The sequence below is a fragment of the Cygnus atratus genome, chromosome 12 (genome assembly GCF_013377495.2).
Source record: "Cygnus atratus isolate AKBS03 ecotype Queensland, Australia chromosome 12, CAtr_DNAZoo_HiC_assembly, whole genome shotgun sequence".
NCBI classification, from domain to species: domain Eukaryota; kingdom Metazoa; phylum Chordata; class Aves; order Anseriformes; family Anatidae; genus Cygnus; species Cygnus atratus.
In genome coordinates this window covers 2,363,353-2,379,673 of record NC_066373.1, presented here as the reverse complement: position 1 = coordinate 2,379,673, position 16,321 = coordinate 2,363,353, and the positions used below count along the sequence as shown (strand labels likewise).

The 16,321-nt window shown below is 53.3% G+C and overlaps 1 protein-coding gene across 1 annotated transcript in view; it reads left to right on the top strand.

The window, feature by feature from the left end:
• The window catches only part of JPH3 (junctophilin 3), a 48,668-nt gene extending 36,607 nt beyond the window's left edge, over positions 1 to 12,061 (top strand). The window contains exons 4-5 of the mRNA XM_035566267.1: positions 1,705 to 2,621; positions 11,840 to 12,061. Of these exons, the coding sequence (XP_035422160.1) occupies positions 1,705 to 2,621; positions 11,840 to 11,920 (998 nt within the window). The 3' untranslated portion in view covers positions 11,921 to 12,061. The remainder of the gene's footprint in view (positions 1 to 1,704; positions 2,622 to 11,839) is intronic.
• Positions 12,062 to 16,321: the final 4,260 nt, after the last annotated feature.

The window sequence follows — 16,321 nt, the reverse complement described above, 5'->3', positions numbered from 1 at the left end:
AAACCACTGGCAGCCATCGGAAGCCCTATTTCCCATCGAGAAATTGCTTCGACGGGAAATTTCCAAGCAGCCTTGCTCCTGTGTGCCTCCCCTGTGAGTGCCCCGATGGGGACATCCATCCCCACGCTGCCGGCATCCCCCGCGCGGATCCGGACCGTGGCGCGGCGGGCGCGGGGACGGCTGCGGGCGAAGGCACGTCCCAGCGGCTCCCCAAGAAGATGCACTAGAGAAAATTGCTCGGCAGAAGCAGAGAGATTAGAGCAGGCACTTCAGAGCATTTATTTTTAAACCACGGTAAGAAATTGAGTTCTTCCTTTTTTGAGACTCATTTCTTGTCTAGCCATAGCAATTGCAATTAGATGCATTTCAGGGGCATTAGGCAGTTAATATATTTATCAAATTATTCACATAATTTAGCATGGCTTTAGCTGGGAACAGCTATGCCTTGAGAGGGTGAAATGAGACTTAACCAGTGGTAGCTTGCACCCCTTCAAAATAATTTGATGTCTCACGAAGGATTAATACGATGCAGATTTTTTAATTGCCCAGAGAACAATACGCTTCCCACTCGCTGGCCACCTCCAGCAGAAGACACTCAACGTCTCTTCAAGTCCCCATCCCTAAATCCCTGTTCCCTAGGGAGCAGCCACCTGATGTTCCCTGGGCTCAGGAGGGTCGGAGTGCATTCAGTGAGGTGCACTAAGGGATGATGGTGTTATTGGACTCGTGTCACCCCGAACACACTGCCTTGCTCCTGTCCTCACTCTCACCATCGTGCACACAGCCTGCAGGGACCAGGATGGGCTCCACGGTGCCCAGCAAGGGGGAACATATCTGTGCCTGGCTCAGCTGCATGGGGCAGGAAGGCTGTGCTGGCAAAAAGGACAAGCTGCCCGTGCATTGGCAGTCCTGTTTTTTGGTTTTTTTTTTCTTCTTTACCTGGAGGGCCTGCCAGTGCAGCACTTCTGCCCAGATGGAAACATCCCCATGCAAAAACGTAGAGGTGAGATTCCCCTTCTTCACCTCTTGTGCCTTCAAACCGAGCTGATGGAACAAGCTGATGAACCGTCAGTGGACAGGGACATAACCCCTCAGCAGGGCTGGAGGCAATGGGGCTGTGCACAGCGCAGGAGCACCAGGGAGTGACTGCATCATGCAAGCAGCTTCCCACCTCTCTGGGGCTGCCAGCCTGTTGTGAGGCCTCTTATTTGCAACGCATGCACAAGGTCCCTTGCACATGTCCCCAAGCAAGCAGGGATGGAGGGCAGCAAGAGAGGTGAAAACTGTGCGTGCTAAAGGAGCAGCCACGTTCAAGCCTGTTTACATCAGCTGGAAATAGATAGTGGAGCCAGAGGGTTGTAAAAGGGTGTGAAGCACAACCCTAGTGCATAATGAAGTCATCATGGGGAAGGCTAAGCCATCTCCCCTCTCCAGAGGCAGCTTTGCAATGCCTGCAGCCAAAGCCAAACCGCTCTCTGCAGGTGTAAGGGGGCCTGGTGTAACGCTAGCAATGCCTCCTCTCTTGGTCCAGTAGCAGGAGGATGTGCATAGTGTCTATGTCCTGATCCAGCCTGCAGTTCCCCTGCCACCCAACACTCTCAGACCTCCTCTTTGACCCCAAAAACCCGGTGGGCACCCACGGAACAGAAATAATCCTGTTTCCATTCTCTCTCTCTCTTTTCCCCCCGGCTCCTCCCCGAAAAGGGCTCGAATGCCAGAGGCCCAAGCGCCAGAACTCGAGCGACGACATTGAGGTCCTCTCCACCGGCACGCCGCTGCAGCAAGAGAGCCCCGAGCTGTACAGGAAAGGGACGACGCCGTCCGACCTGACCCCCGAGGACAGCCCGCTGCAGAGCTTCCCCGCCAGTCCCTCGTCCACGCCGCCGCTGGGCTCCTGCAGGAACAAGAGCGCGCACTTCTCCCGGCAGGTCTCGGTGGACGAAGAGCGGGGTGGGGAGATCCAGATGCTGCTGGAGGGGCGCGGCGGGGACTACCTGCGCCCCAACAGCTGGAGCGAAGAGAAGGTCGGCGGGACGCGCGGCGTGCGAAGCGGGGCGCTGCGCAGCGGCCAGCTGGGGTCGGCCTCCGTCCCTGAAGACTACAGAGGCCGGAGCGGAGGACACAAACACTCGGCCTCCAACCACAAGCAAAGAGAGAGGTGGACAGATTCCCCGGCCACGGTTTCTTGGACTTCCCACCACAGGTCCCACAACCACAGCTCAGGGAGCTCCAAGCTGCTTGAGCTAGACGAGGAGAAGATGAGCAATTACGAGATGGAGATGAAGCCCCTCATGAGGATGGATTCTTATATGCAAGAGATTCACACCCAAAAAAGACACTATAGCAAAGGGGGACCCTGCAGGAGCATGGCTGATGACCACCGCGGGGAAGAGCGGGGCTTCGGGGTTCAGAGACTGAGGTCTAAGTCCCAGAACAAAGAGAATTTCAGGCCAGCTTCCTCTGCCGAGCCCACGGTGCAGAAACTGGAAAACCTGAGATTCGGGGACAAAGCTGAGCCTCGGCTACTAAGGTGGGACTTAACCTTCTCCCCGCCACAGAAATCCTTACCTGTTGCACTAGAATCTGAAGAGGACAATGGGGATGCGCTCAAATCCAGTACGGTAAGTAGGCAAAGTCGTGTGTCGAAAGCTGGCCGGGAAAGCCGGTGCAGAGCTGTCGTGGGACCGCAGCGAGCGGAGAGGGAGGTGGCGCTGCCGGCACAACTGAGCCCCAAAATGCCCCTGTCTACACCTCGAGCCTCCCCTCCCTCCTCCCGTGGTGCATAAGAGTGCGTGCTGGAAGGCGATTTGGGGTGTTCTCTGCAGAATGTCTCGGGGGGAACAGTGGTTATCACTGGGGGATTGGGTTGGAGGGCTTGGGGCGTTCGCCTGGGGGAAAGGTGGGAGCAGGCGAGGCGTTGGTGATGCTTCCTTGTGGTTGGGTGTTAGTGACACAATGTCACACTGGCCAGAGTGTGACCCAGTATTGTGACATGACCCAGTAGTGTGACATGACCCAGTATTGTGACATGACCCCATAATTTGACATGACCCCATAATTTGACATGACCCAATAATTTGACATCACTGCTCAAACCCTGGCAGCTGGGCATTGCGTCAACCTGCGGCGTCTCCCCATCACTCCACCTCTATGTGACTCTGATGCCGTGGCCTTGTCACCTTGTTGTGCTGGGGACCCGAGCCACCTGGAGGAGGGTACCGTGGTCACGGATCAGGGCACGTTGCAAAGGGCTCGGGCTCAGCTTGCCTTCATTCCTTTCCTTTGTGAAACACAGGCGCATGTGCAAGAGCATTCGGGGCTCCTCATTTCGGGAGAGGTGAGGGCTCGCCGGAGATTTACAGGAGCAACTGGCTGCTGGGCAGAGCTGGAGTTGTTCAGGCTAGAGAAGAGGAGACAAAGCAATCTTCAAACGTGTAACGCAGCTGCTGCAAAGTGGAAGGGAATAATCTGTTCTTGATGAAGGGAATTAATGGGCTTAAATTCAAGCATTAGAGGCAGTGGTTAGCTATTAGCCATCAGTAGTGAGCTGAGGGCTGGGATGAATTGCCTGGGAGGGAGGAGGTGGTGCAAAGACGGCATGGACATCTGAAGCTCAGGTGCAACTCGGACGGAGCTGACCCTGCCTCGGGAGAAGCCTGAGCTCCACAGATTTCCCAGCTGATGGTGATTGCAGGACTTGCCTTGAGAGCAGCTCCTTCACGCTGTCAGTGTAGCAGAAGGAGATTTTGGCTGTTGGAGAGACAGGGCTGATAAAGGACGACATTCATCAGTCTCTCTGAAAGTTTGGCCATGGTGGTCTGCAGTGTGTGGTTGCTGTTGCCAGACCTCCAGCATCCCTCCTGCCCCTTCCTGCTGCCTGCTGCCCACAGGGCAAAGGTGATGGGTGCAGCCAGGGGAAGGCAGCAGCCGGGGGGAGAAGCAGAGATGGGGGATGCAGCCGGGATGCAGGAAGGGCTCAGCTACCGAGCTGCCACAATTTCCCTGCTGTGGCTGTGGATAAATCACCCCCACACACAGCCCTGTAGCTTGCTGGCTTCCTATTCATCCTGCAAGCTTCAGCGCAGGCTCGCAAGCACCCACACAGCATTTACGAAGCGCTGCACGCAGGGTGTCTGCTGGTGGACCGCACCGCAGGACACATCTTGCTGGTTCGGAGAGAAATGGGAGCTCCGAGGGACCCCTGCACATGTTGGTGAGCTTCAGCTTTGGAAAAATAGCCACTCATGCAACATCTCCTTGATGGCTACGTCCAGTGAACGCTGGACACCGCCGAACGGGCACAGGCTGCGTGTAAAAGCGCCCAGAAAAGCCATTAGGCTGCACATCATCCTTTTAAGTGCTGTAGCTGCGAAGCAGCATGTTCAGTTTTCTCACATTCATAACCGAGGGTGGAACAGATGGCGAAGGTTTGGGAGGAAGCTAATGTAATACAGAGGAAGAGATAATATGTGGATTTAAATAACCTACAATGCCAGCAACAATTTGTTCTAGCAAGAGTTGCGCTGTGCTAGCAGGGGGCTGCTCCAGCGGCCGAGTGGGGAGGGGACAGTGGCACCAGCAGGGTGAGGACCAGGAGGTGCCACCCAACATGTCCCAGCCTCCTGTGCACCACCGTGACCTTGCCTGCACCTTCCACCTTTGCCTCCAGAAAGTGCAGCCATCCCCGAGGAAGAAGAGGGGAAGGCTCCATCCTGCAAAAACCACTGCGCCCAGGGGGCTCCTGTTCATGCTCTGGATATTTTCTTGCAGAACTACAGCTCCCCATATTCCCTGAAGCCTTGCTCAGCAGGGATGCTGGAGCCTCCCCTCCCTGCTCCCCGCCTGCCTCCAGCACGCAGGCAAGCCCCAGCTCCTGGGGAGGGCCGTGTGTGCACACACATGCGTGTGCGTGTGCATGTGTGCATGCCCACTCCTTGCAGCCTGCGTGGCAGCCGCTTCCCTGCAAGTCGCCGCTCTGCCATCTGGGAAGCTGCTCACCCAAAAGGGCACCTCTCAGCTCCGGGCAGCTGCGCCGCTCCAGAAAGGTGCCCGCCGAGCAGGATGCTGGTAGCTCAGCAGGGATATTTTTGCCCTACCTGGAGTATCCCTGTCCAGAACGATGGCCAGCCTGGTGCAAAAGTAATCTGCCACGAAGCAGCTCCCCACGGGACACCCACGAGCCCTGTGGGTTGGCTCAGAGGTCGGGTGCCAGCTCCAGCTTCGGTGCAAACGCAGCTGGGTCAGGGCTGGCATGGAGTGAGGCAGGGATGCAGGTCTGGAGAAAGGTCTTGGGAAAAGCCCAGCTGGAAGTTATCCCTCTGGATAATGCTAAGAGGGTTTCTCGTGCTAAGAGGGTTTTTCTTGTAGCAGTGAGGCTGAGGATGGGGCCACAGGCTGCTTTGATTTCCAGCTTTTTGCAATGTGTGCTCAGATGGGGATACAGACCTCTGCAGGGGAGCTGAGCGCATGGGTTGCCATATAAGCTCCAGGAACTTTGTCTTCTTGCTCATTTCTCACCACTCCCTGAAGAAGAAGCTCCCAGAGCCCACCTCCATGGGGGCTGCACATCAGTAATTGAAAAATCCTCTTTCAAAGGTCATTTCTTGAGGCCGCTGCTCAATAATGCTGATGAAATTCAGTGCTGCTTGGTGCTCGCTATCAGGGGATGTTGGGGTTTCAGGGTCAGCAAGCCGGCGCTGCGGTCACAGCAACACCTTAAAATCACACTCGAAGGCACCTGATCTTTCCGTGTCTCTGTGCGCACTGACCCCTACGCGCACAGAACAAACTCGCATCAATTGTCATCGCTTGGGCAGATGAAATCGGAAAGCAACGTCCCCGGACCAGTGTCAGTGTTGTTGGATTAAGGGACTTACGTGGACGTCACCATCCTTTCTGGCCCTAAGGAACCACGAGGCAAAAAGCTCAAGCCTGTGTCTGAGCACTTCACAGCTTCCTAGAGCCTTTGAGATGATCTAAAACAGGAAAGGAAAAAAGGAATTGTTGAGCCGCTGGAAGGGGAAAGAGGCTTTCTAAAATGCCAGCAACCCTTTTTATCCATCGACACGAAAGATGAGATATTTTTAGGGTAGTGGATAAAAAGAAAGTAGCCCCTTTCCTGCAGGTGCTGAACATCTGCAGTTCCCAAAAAGGAACAGAAGTGTTTTGGGCACACAGGTCCCCAGCATGCCTGAGAGAAAGGGCAGCGCTGAGGCACGCACGGAGCCTGATTCCTCTGCCTGTCCTCATTTCAGGAGCAGTCACAGGTATTCAGATGAAGACTTCTAGGGATGCACTGTGGTCTCACTAAAGGCAATAGGAAAACTCGCCAGGGTTGTGAGCCGGCTCGGTACTTAGCCCTTTAAAATCCCCCTGTCTCATCCCACAGAGAAAGCCCGACAGCGGGGCAGCGGCCAAAAATCCCAGCCACCCCCGACATTTTCTTCCATTGTCACATGCTGTCGGATAAAATCTCAGCGTTCTCAGCCGTCTGCTGACGGTGTAGCCTCTTGTTGCAAAGAACCAGAGGAAACAGCTGCAGGTTTGGGGTTGGCAACGAAGTTGGCAAGCCGTCTGCGGGGTTAAGGGTGGCAGAGACCCCCCCTGCACCAGCCGGGGAGGCAGAGAGGGGCTCCGGGAGCTGCAGCATCTGCTCTCCTGCTGTCTGCGCGATGGGTGGATTTTCCACCCAGAGATTCTGAGCAGGTTTCCCTGTCGCTGGGGAAAGCAAGGAGGAGGCAGCCAATCTGCAGCCAGCGCCGTGCTCTGCCAGAGCCAGCCCCGGCACAGCCCAGCACCGCAGCAGCGCAGCAAAAGCAGGGCTGGGCAGGGACCCCCGCCCCTCGCCCCCATCCCCAGCGCCGAATTTCAGCTAGAATATAAGCTGCCCAGAGGCACTGGAGTGCAAAAAGTCACCTGCATCTCAGGATGCTGTGCACGGTCCCGTCTGCCTGTGGACCAGCCTGGGAAAGGCGCCTGGGGACGTTTTTGTGGTTAGCATCCCTGGGACTAAACCCTGTGGTCCTCTCTGGCTTTCCCTTTCAGATTTTTCCTTTATTTCCCCATCAGGAGCCTTCCCCAGGTCTCCTAACGCAGCTGTGCCTGGGTTTTCCTTGTTTCTCTCACCTCATCTAAATAAACTCACAACAGGTTCACAACCCGATCCCAAGTGGCCGTGGCCCGGCACACACGCACGCAAACAAGTGTGAGCTGTAATTACAAGGGGATAAGGAGGAATATCAGCCCTGCTGCCACCTGGTTGCTGTCACCCCTCGGAGTTGGGTGCCCTGCCCAGGGAGGCACCGGCACAGGGACCGCAGCGAGTGCAGGAGGAGCTGCCACATGCACAAAGAGTTTGGGGGTCGTTGCCTCTTAAAAAAAATAATAACCAGAAACTGCTCTTCCTCTAATCTCCTTGATGTGCAGACATCGCGGCATTACTTGTAACAACACAAGGTAAATAATGCTCAGAGAGAAATGCAGTGCTGAGCTCAACAGCATCCTTTTCCAAAACGTTTAATCTCAGGAGCCCTCTGATGTAACAGCAGGGCGCACCCCGCTGACTTTGTCATCCTGGATCCATTTTAGGGCTCTGAGCCCAACCCCACGCCGCCGTCTAGCTTTGAGAAAGTTGGGGTCAATTGCCAGCTTTTGACCAAAAGAAAACCTAAACCTTAAAACCATCGACCCCCCGGGATGCGGCAACACATCGGAGAAGGGGAAGCCAGTCCCTTCTGCTCCTCTTGATAAATGTTCCTTAACTGTTTCACAGCAGCCTGTTCCTGGCAATTATGTGACAATTCAGCACAAATGTTGTGGAGCTGCGAAGTTTTCAGCACTTTCGTAGTGCTGAGCCTGGAAGACAATGCCTATGTACTTTTTGCTGATCCAAGTCCTTCGTAATTACACTTAATAGATCCCAGAGGGATTCCTAGGTAACCTGCACTGTGGTTTCCATGGCAGAGACAGAGCTGCAACAGGTAATAATGGATTGCTAATACTTAAATTAATTATGCCACAGTTTTATTTGTAAACCAGCTGTCCCTTCTATTCTCAGTAAGACTAAGTTGCTACACAGCAGTTAAAGGAAAAAAAAAAAAAACACAAACAAAACACAAACAAACTGAACGGTGGGGCAGAGGTGGTGGTGCTCAGCTGCAGCCGCAGTCGGAGCTGCAAAAAGCGTGCCAGAAACGAGAGGCTGAAGGAAACCTTCGGAAAGCTCACAGCGCTTCACTGAGATGCTTCTCACGCATTACTTCCACGGCGATGAGCACCGTTACTACTGCTGTGCCGTGACGAGGGCTTATTCACATTTTAGTGGTTCCACGGCTTCAGATCTGTGTTCCAGGTCTTTCAACTTTGGAGAAAATCTCAGAGTCCTTGGAGGTTATCCCTGTTTGTCCAGAAGCACCCCAGCACCTAGTGGGTACTGGTGTACCTTACCCATCCTCGGCAGCAGTTCTCCTCCTGCAAAGGAGCCCAGGGAGCTTATTATAAAATAAACTAAAATCCCAGGCCCACAGCTGCCAGATTTTGCGGATGAAATTCGCTGTCATCCCGTACGCAAGCCGAATGCCCGGGCACACCCAAGCTGGGTTTAATTTTTCCTTTCCCCGAGCCAGGCTGGTCGCCGTGCTGGGTGGAATTCGTCTCATGTCACTCGCTCTACAGACAGCCTCGAGGGTTAGCACGGTCTGGATGTCTAACGTTTAAAAGCTAAAATTAGGTGAGAGGATGCTGCCAGGCGGTGCCTGTGGGCTGGGGAGGCAGGATCCGGCCCTAAAGGCTCTGCATGGGAGATGGGCAGCACCTCGGTGCTGTGTCCCAGCTCCTGCACGGCACGCAGGGCTGGCTGAAGAGCCCCCAGCAGCTCCTGGCTAAAGAAGGTGCTGTAACTTCAACGAAAACAACGAATGAAGGAGGAAAAAGGAAAGTTCTGCAGGCTGCTTGCTGTCCGTGGCACACGATCCCCAGGTTTGGAAAATGAGCTCAACCTTTGGCTTCCTATCAGCCCAGAGGCTGTGATGCCACTGGCCTCAGGGTTTTCTTCGGGCTTCTCCAGGGCTCAAGGAGGCCAAAGATGAGGTAAAGCACCACTGGACTAGGAAAGCAGCATGCAAAGCTGCAAATCAAGGGCGATTTCTCTCGTTCCTGTATGTAGGTGGCTCGTGTTAGAGGTCTTGCACGTGGTGTAGCGTTGTAAGGGCTGCGAGGTCCAAAACGCTGGCTGCAGCTCCAGCTAAAGGCAGCTCGCTGACCTCTTGCTGGGCTGGGCTTGGCAAAACCTCTCTGCCAAAGCAGAAAAGCAGAAAGGATTCATCTTCTGCATGGGCACTGAGCAGGAATCTCTTCTTGGGAGTCGATGAAATATCCCAGGACATCCTTGCCATGAAAGGGGGGAAGGGCAAGCGTTGCTCTGAGCAGAGGTGAAGGCGCAGAGACCTTACGAGTTAGAAATAAACCAGACATAAGCATCAAGAAGTGCAGCAGGATTCGTAACTGGAACTAAAACAGAAGCTTCAGAGGCCCAAAGCTGTTTATGTGACCAGCTGCCGCAGGCAGGGTTCCAGCCCCTGCTAAGAGCTGTGGGTGCGATACCAGCGGGGTGCCAGGGCCTGGGAAGTCCTTGCTGGAGCTAGCACAGGGGAGAGGGTCTTAAAAAGAAGGGGTTAGAAAAGAGAAGCAGAAGTTGCAGGTTCTTGGATCATTGGATTTGGGCCCCTCAGGCTGCAAAGGCCCTTCCCTCCCAGGGCATTTTCTTTTTGGGATGCTTTTGCTGGCCAACGTGGAAGTCCCCAGATAGGCAGCGGCAAAGCAGGCACCGTCTCCTGGCTCTGCACTGAACAGGAGGGGACACAAGATGCAAATGGGTGCGAACTGAACCAGGGACTTGAGCAAAACATTCGTGCATGGGAACCCAGTTGCTGTGAGCGTGTGCACGGTGCTCGGTTTGTTGACTCCCCTGTTTTTCTGGCCGAGGGCACAATTTTGGCGTACTGGTGTATAAATCCCACCCCATCACCACCCACAGGTACCAAAGGGTTGTGGTCTCGCTCAGGCCAGCAGGTCCATCCCAAAGTGTCTGTGTTTGTGAGGGCAAAGCTCAAACGCCAGGGAATTAGGGGACAGCCAGCCCTGCTGGGTGCCTTTGGGCAGGGAGAGGGGAACAGCCTCCAGAGCACCCCAGGCTCGTGCCAGCCGGCGGATAAGTTTGCGTGCTGCTTGTTACCGAGACCATCTAGCAGTCAGAGCAGAGCGAGGGCAGAAATGGTCACTGCCTCTTTAGCAGGGGAGATCAAACTGCGAGTGGACCGAGGCTGATGTAAGTATGAGAGCAGCTCCGTCCTCCCCTGGCTGCGAGGTGGAAGGAACCAAATGCATTTTGTGCCTCTGTGGTGCCCTGCCAACAGAAACAATGACAGCGATAATCGCTCGCAATCTGTTATTGCATTAACACGAGCTCAAAAATCGTAAAACCCGGTAATCTTCTGAAATGAAGCTAAACCCCCCGAAAGTAAATAACAGAGCGCATCGCAGCGCTTGGCAGCCGTGGGGCCGGGGGGGGGGGGGGGAGGGAAGGAGTGGCAGCGGGGGGGTGCTTTCTGCCTTGGAAAGGCTTTGCGTGGTGCAGGCGGAGAGGTTTGCTGGAAGCAGCCAGGCGTGGATACCTGGCTGCCAGGAGCGGCTCTCTGCAATCCCTGCGTTTGGTTGGCTTCCCCTGACCCTGTTGCTAAGCTACAGATATGCCTTGCCAGCAAGCTCCAGCATCCCCGCTCCCACCCACTCCCAAATGCGAACTGAATCAGCCTGCTCAGAGCAGAAAACCAGCCCTGTCCAGCAAGGAGCCTTTTCCCTTTTTTTTTTTTTTTTTTTTTTTTTTTATTTCCAGCAGCTCTGCAGACCGGCACAAGGACTGGCTCGCAAAGGGCGCCCACCCTGCCACCCAAAAAAAAAAAAAGAGGCGCACAGGGCAGGAGCGAGGTGCTGAGCGAAGCACCAGCACCATTGCAGGGGGTTAAGGCTGGCGCAGCTCCGTCGCAGCGGGAAGAGCCGAGGATCCCAGCTACGCCGGGAAATAGCTACCACCTACCTGCACGCACGCTCGCTCACCCCGCCGCAAGCCACGTTAACGCTTTAGGACAGCAAATGTTTTACGGCAGGGACGTGGCGGCAGGGTGGGTGTTTTCTGGCCACTCCGCATAAAGACGGGGTGGAAAGCTTCAATCCCGGTGCTGCGTGGTTATTCCTATCATTCCTGGGGTGCCGAGGGGGGTCCGGCGCCACATCCCAATCGGCTGCAGTGGGAACTCAGAGAAGCAGCCCGCAGGGAACTGGGTAATGTTGGGTGAGATAATGCCAGGGCAGAAACGCTGCCGCAGGCAGGTGCTCCCACACCGACGCCTCGCTGGGACGTTTCCCATGGAGTCCCCAAGAGCGGAATTTGGTCCGTATGAACCTCAGAAAAAGTTATTAGAGAAATCCTAAAACGTTGCCTTAATGGGGACCATCATAGAGTGGCCTGCCCTTTGCCATCAGCAGGTTACCTGCTTAAACAATCACATTTATTGGAAAGGGTCCTTTGGAGACACCTCCAAACCATCCCCAAGGAACCATAAAATCCGACACTTTTTTTTTTTTTCTTTCTTTTTGTTGACCACCTCGGGTAAGCAAGCGATTTTGGTCCTTAATTAAGGCCAGATTTCCCATGTGCACGACATGGGGGAGTCCAGGGAGTCCTGCAGGTGCTTTGGGGTCGGGCGCTGCAGGGTGCGCATCCCCGGCCGTGGGCAGACCTTCGGGGCACCTCCTAACTCCTCTCCTTCTCTTTCTCTTGCAGGGCTCAGCTCCCATTCTGGTAGTCATGGTGATCTTACTAAATATCGGAGTCGCCATTTTGTTTATTAACTTTTTCATCTAACTCAAGACTGTCTTGTTTGCAAAAATAACAGTTACATGTATGAATGGGGGAAAAAAAACAAACAAAACAAACAACAACAACAACAAAAAGGGAAAAAAATCATAACTCGAACTGTCCTACGACAATTTCCAAGTCTTTTCACAGAAGAACAACAAACGATCGAGTCTCACTCACAGTTTGCCTTTTTTCCTGGGTAATGTTTTTTGGATTTTAGCCAAAATTCTTTGCTTGTATAACACTATGCTGTGTGGCATGGCAAAATGCTATCAACACTCTGCCCCCCCAACACTGGAAAGGATGAGAAGGAATCCCAACAAAATAAAACCTCATTTCCCTTCCCCTCACCCCCCCCAAAAAAAAATATATTTGTAACAACGGTAACCAACCCAAAACGGAGACTAGACGAGGGGACCGTGGGGAGATTTCGTGTCACGTGTGTACGGGTCCTGGGATGCTCCAGGCTGAGCTTCCCAGGGAAATCCACAACAGCTTTAACGATTAAAGTAAATGGGAGAGAAAAGCAAAATCAGGCAGCCGGTGCTTTTCTTCCCTTCTCCTGTCACGAATGGAGAAGAGTCGCTGGAAGAAGGAGGCGAGAAGGAGCGCGGGGAAGGCACGAGCCCTACCTGGATGTGACGGACGGGAGGAGGGCACCCGGCCCCATTTTATTTGTTTTTAAAACCAAGCCGCAAGGGGTGTTTTGTGAAAACCCATGGGGCAGGGGGGGAAACGGGGAACACAAGGCGCGAGCGGTGGCCCCACCACCCTCCTGCCTTCAATCCTCCTCCCAGGCTGCTCCCCCTCACGGCAGGGCTGGAAAACCACCCCGGGCTGCTTTCTGTTCACTTTCTCCTGGGTCAGAATTTGTGCCCAGATCGCGCCCCCCCCCCCTCCCCGAGCCCACGCCGACCCACGAGGAGCAGCACTACTCCACGCTGAGCATCCCATCCCAAACACGTCCATGCACAGAGGTGCCAGGGAGCAGATTGGCGGGGAGAGAGGGCTCGATTCCGACCCACCTAGTATGACGTAAAATAAAGCGAAATAAGATTAAAAAAGAAAAAAAAAAAAAACAAAAAACGTTTTTCAAAAGGCATCTGGGGAGGAGCACTGGAGCATGTCCCAGAGAGGAGGGAGAGGGTGGTGGGTTTGTCTCTTACATCTTGCTGTGGACTGTTTCAGACATCATGCTTGGGCTCTGAGCATGTAGTATTTTGCACTTTGTAATGCAGGATGTATATTCCAGCTTCCAACATGTCCCTGTAAAAAAAAAAAAAAAAGAAAAAAGAAAAAAAAAAAAGAAAAAAAAAAGAAAAACAAAAAACAAACGTCATTGGCAATGGCAGCCTCTAAGGATGTATTCTTTTCTTTTTTTTTCTATGTCACTTAATTTGTTCGTTTATACCATCTTTGTAATATGCCTGCCTTGATTTTCTCCCCTCCCCTGTCTCCCCCCTGATAATATGCATACTCATTAAAGATGCCGTATCCCTGTTCTGAGCTGTTATGATCCCAATCACCAGAGCGTGGTCTTAGCTCGACCGCCTGCCTACGGCCGGCGTCCCGGCGCCTTCCAAACCCTCCCGGAGGGTTTCCCCCCCGTGCCCTGGCACCACGAGCGCCGTCTCGCCCTGCCTGGGAGCTCGGCGATGCCGCTGAGCCGACAGCGAGCTGCTCCCTTCGGGCTGGGGACCAAATTCCCCCCGGGTGTCCCCGCCGTGGGTCCGCAGCAGGATGCGGCCCCTGCACAGCTGCAGCGGGGTGCGGGGGACCCTGCCCGGCATTTCCCACCCAGAGCTGTGGGAACAGCCCTGAACGCGGCCTCAGCTTTGCTTTGCTTCTGTTTTAGCTGTTTCTCTGCTACCTTTTCAGCAGATTTCTTATTACACTGCACTGGATTGCTATATTTTTAACCAGAAATAAACTAAGGATTAGAGCATGTGCCAGTTAAATTCAGTTCTTTTCCTTACACGGTCTTTCTCCCTCCCTGTCGCAGTTTTTCTTCCTTCCCCTTGCAGGCAGAGGGCTATGGGTGGACAGGGCAAATGACACCGATGTACCTCCTGTCACTCCACGATGAGTTTCCATCCTTTTGGTACCTCATCACTTTTTTCTGGTGTTTCCTTCTTGGTCCTCAGTCACCTTTTTGTACTCTCAAATGGTTGCTGCACGCCTGAGATGAACCCAATAATGCCATATTGTGGCTGCAGCCCTGGGAACTCTGCCACGTGTTCAGTAATTCTGGTCCCAGCTCTTCGTAAGGACTCTGGAGAAGTTTTTCTGTGCATTTCGGTTGACTGCATGACACAAGGGAGCAGATTAGTTACATGCAAACACGGTATGGTATTTAGAAGTGTCTCATTATCAATTATCAATGCCTCTCGTTATCAATCAAGGACAGGTACTGGTGATTTCATGGCTAGCTTTTTCACACTGGTGGCCGACTAGTTATTCCTGCTCTTGCCCACGTACCAGCAGCTATGTGCAAACACAGCACAGCAAACGCGACTCAGATTTTTCATCTCTTTATTCCTTGGGATAAATCCTTGGTCGAGCTGAGGTCTGTTCAGCATGAGAGATAGCCAAAGACTAATATTAATTGGCTCCCACACCACGTGTTTAAAAATAACGATGCCTTTATTAATCACAGGGAGCCGAACAATTTGTCTTAGTCCCGGGCTTCTCACATTTGCCTAAGGCCAGAAATATTCTTGAGAAGTAGCCCGGGGAGAGAGGTAATTCAGCATATTTCCCTGTCTCACGAGCCCCGGACTCACGCATATCTACCTAAGGCACATTAAAACGTCCGTCACTGGGGCGTATAAATCTGTGTAAAGTGTCCATCCCTGCTGTTTTATGTCCACGCCAACAGATGCACGGGAACAGCTGAAGGTTTATCTCGTGTGTTGTAGGCTGCGGCGGTGTTTTTATGCTCCTGCAGCAGAGGGGCTGAGTGCAGGAGCCAACACGAGGGCTGCATTTCCCTCGTGGGGACCCTCCGGCCAGGACACCCCTGCGAGCAACAGCCGGTTTGAAACCACATCTCTGGGGAAGGCAAGAAGGGAGGAACAGAGCCCCTCTGCCCGCCCGCACGTCGGCTTCTCACCAGCCCATCTGGCGTCTGCTTCGCTTGCACCCGAGACCCGGCTGCTGCGAGCGGTGGGCCTCCTGGGCCTGATCTGTCAGAAATAGGGAGCTGTTGCTGCAGCTATTTCTTCTGCGCTGAGTTATGAAGCCTCGGTACTGCTAAAAAAAATAAGTAACTCGAGGCCGCGACAGAAAGAGAGAGGCAAAATAATGTCATACTGGTGATGGAGGGCTTAATTGAAACCCATGGAGTATTGGGATGTCCTAATAGGTTTTGGCAAGTCAATGGAGGAAAGTAAGAATTTTTTAGAACTGTCTTTGGCTGTCATCTGCCTTTCAACCCCAGTTTGGGTACCCCATTAACAGCACTGAGAGCCTAGCAGGACTCGGGCTCCCTGCCAGACTCACTTCTTTTAACAGGGTGAGGATCCCAACACCCAGCCCCTTCCTTCCTGCAGAAAAGCAGCTGCCACCCGCCCCAGCAGCAGCTGCGTTTTGGTGTCAGGTACCAGGTCTTGTCGGAAGGGCAAGCTGTGAGAATTACTCATGTAAGCTGCAGAGCTGCTCCCCATCCCATTCAGCACAGACCACGATCCCAAGCTCTTTTCTTGGTCGCCCATCACGCGAAGTAACCGTGGGTTACTGGTGAAGGATGCTGCTGCTGCTGGGCCAATAGCTGGTTCCCAGCAGAGGCAGAAGCATTTGCTGTGTTCCCTTTCCCACTTTGCACCTACAAAGAGCATTCACACCTCTGGGCCAGCCCAGTTACCCTGGCTGCTCCCTGGCACCCACCACAGCAAGGTTCATGTGCTTGCACACCCCGATCACACACACACTGATGTGGGGAGAAGCAATCCCATGTGCTGCAGCTGAGCTTGGGCTAGACGTGAAACCACTCACCTTCTACTGCAGCCTTTGCTGCGCAGCCCCTGATGTACAATGCATTCCAGCTGGCATTCTCCCTGTTCTTTTTTCGCCTTTCTAGCTGTGCATGTAAATGGGATAGAAAAACCTGATTTCACTGTGCTACTTACAATGCAATTACAGGATGCGTGTGGCCCAAAAGAAAAGGAATTACTGAATAGTTTCCTCAAAACTAAAAAAAAAACAAAACTTTCAGCCTTCATTTAGATGAAAAAAAAATGTTTCCAGATATAATAAATTGAGATCTCTTTTTGCTATGTAAATGTTTACGTATTCACCCCTTTACAACAAGATGGGCAAATGTAATGCTCTGAAGGATGCCAAAGGAATAATTGAATTTTATCTGGGTGTTCATACATTAAAAAAAAAAAAAAAAAAGGCACAAGCTGT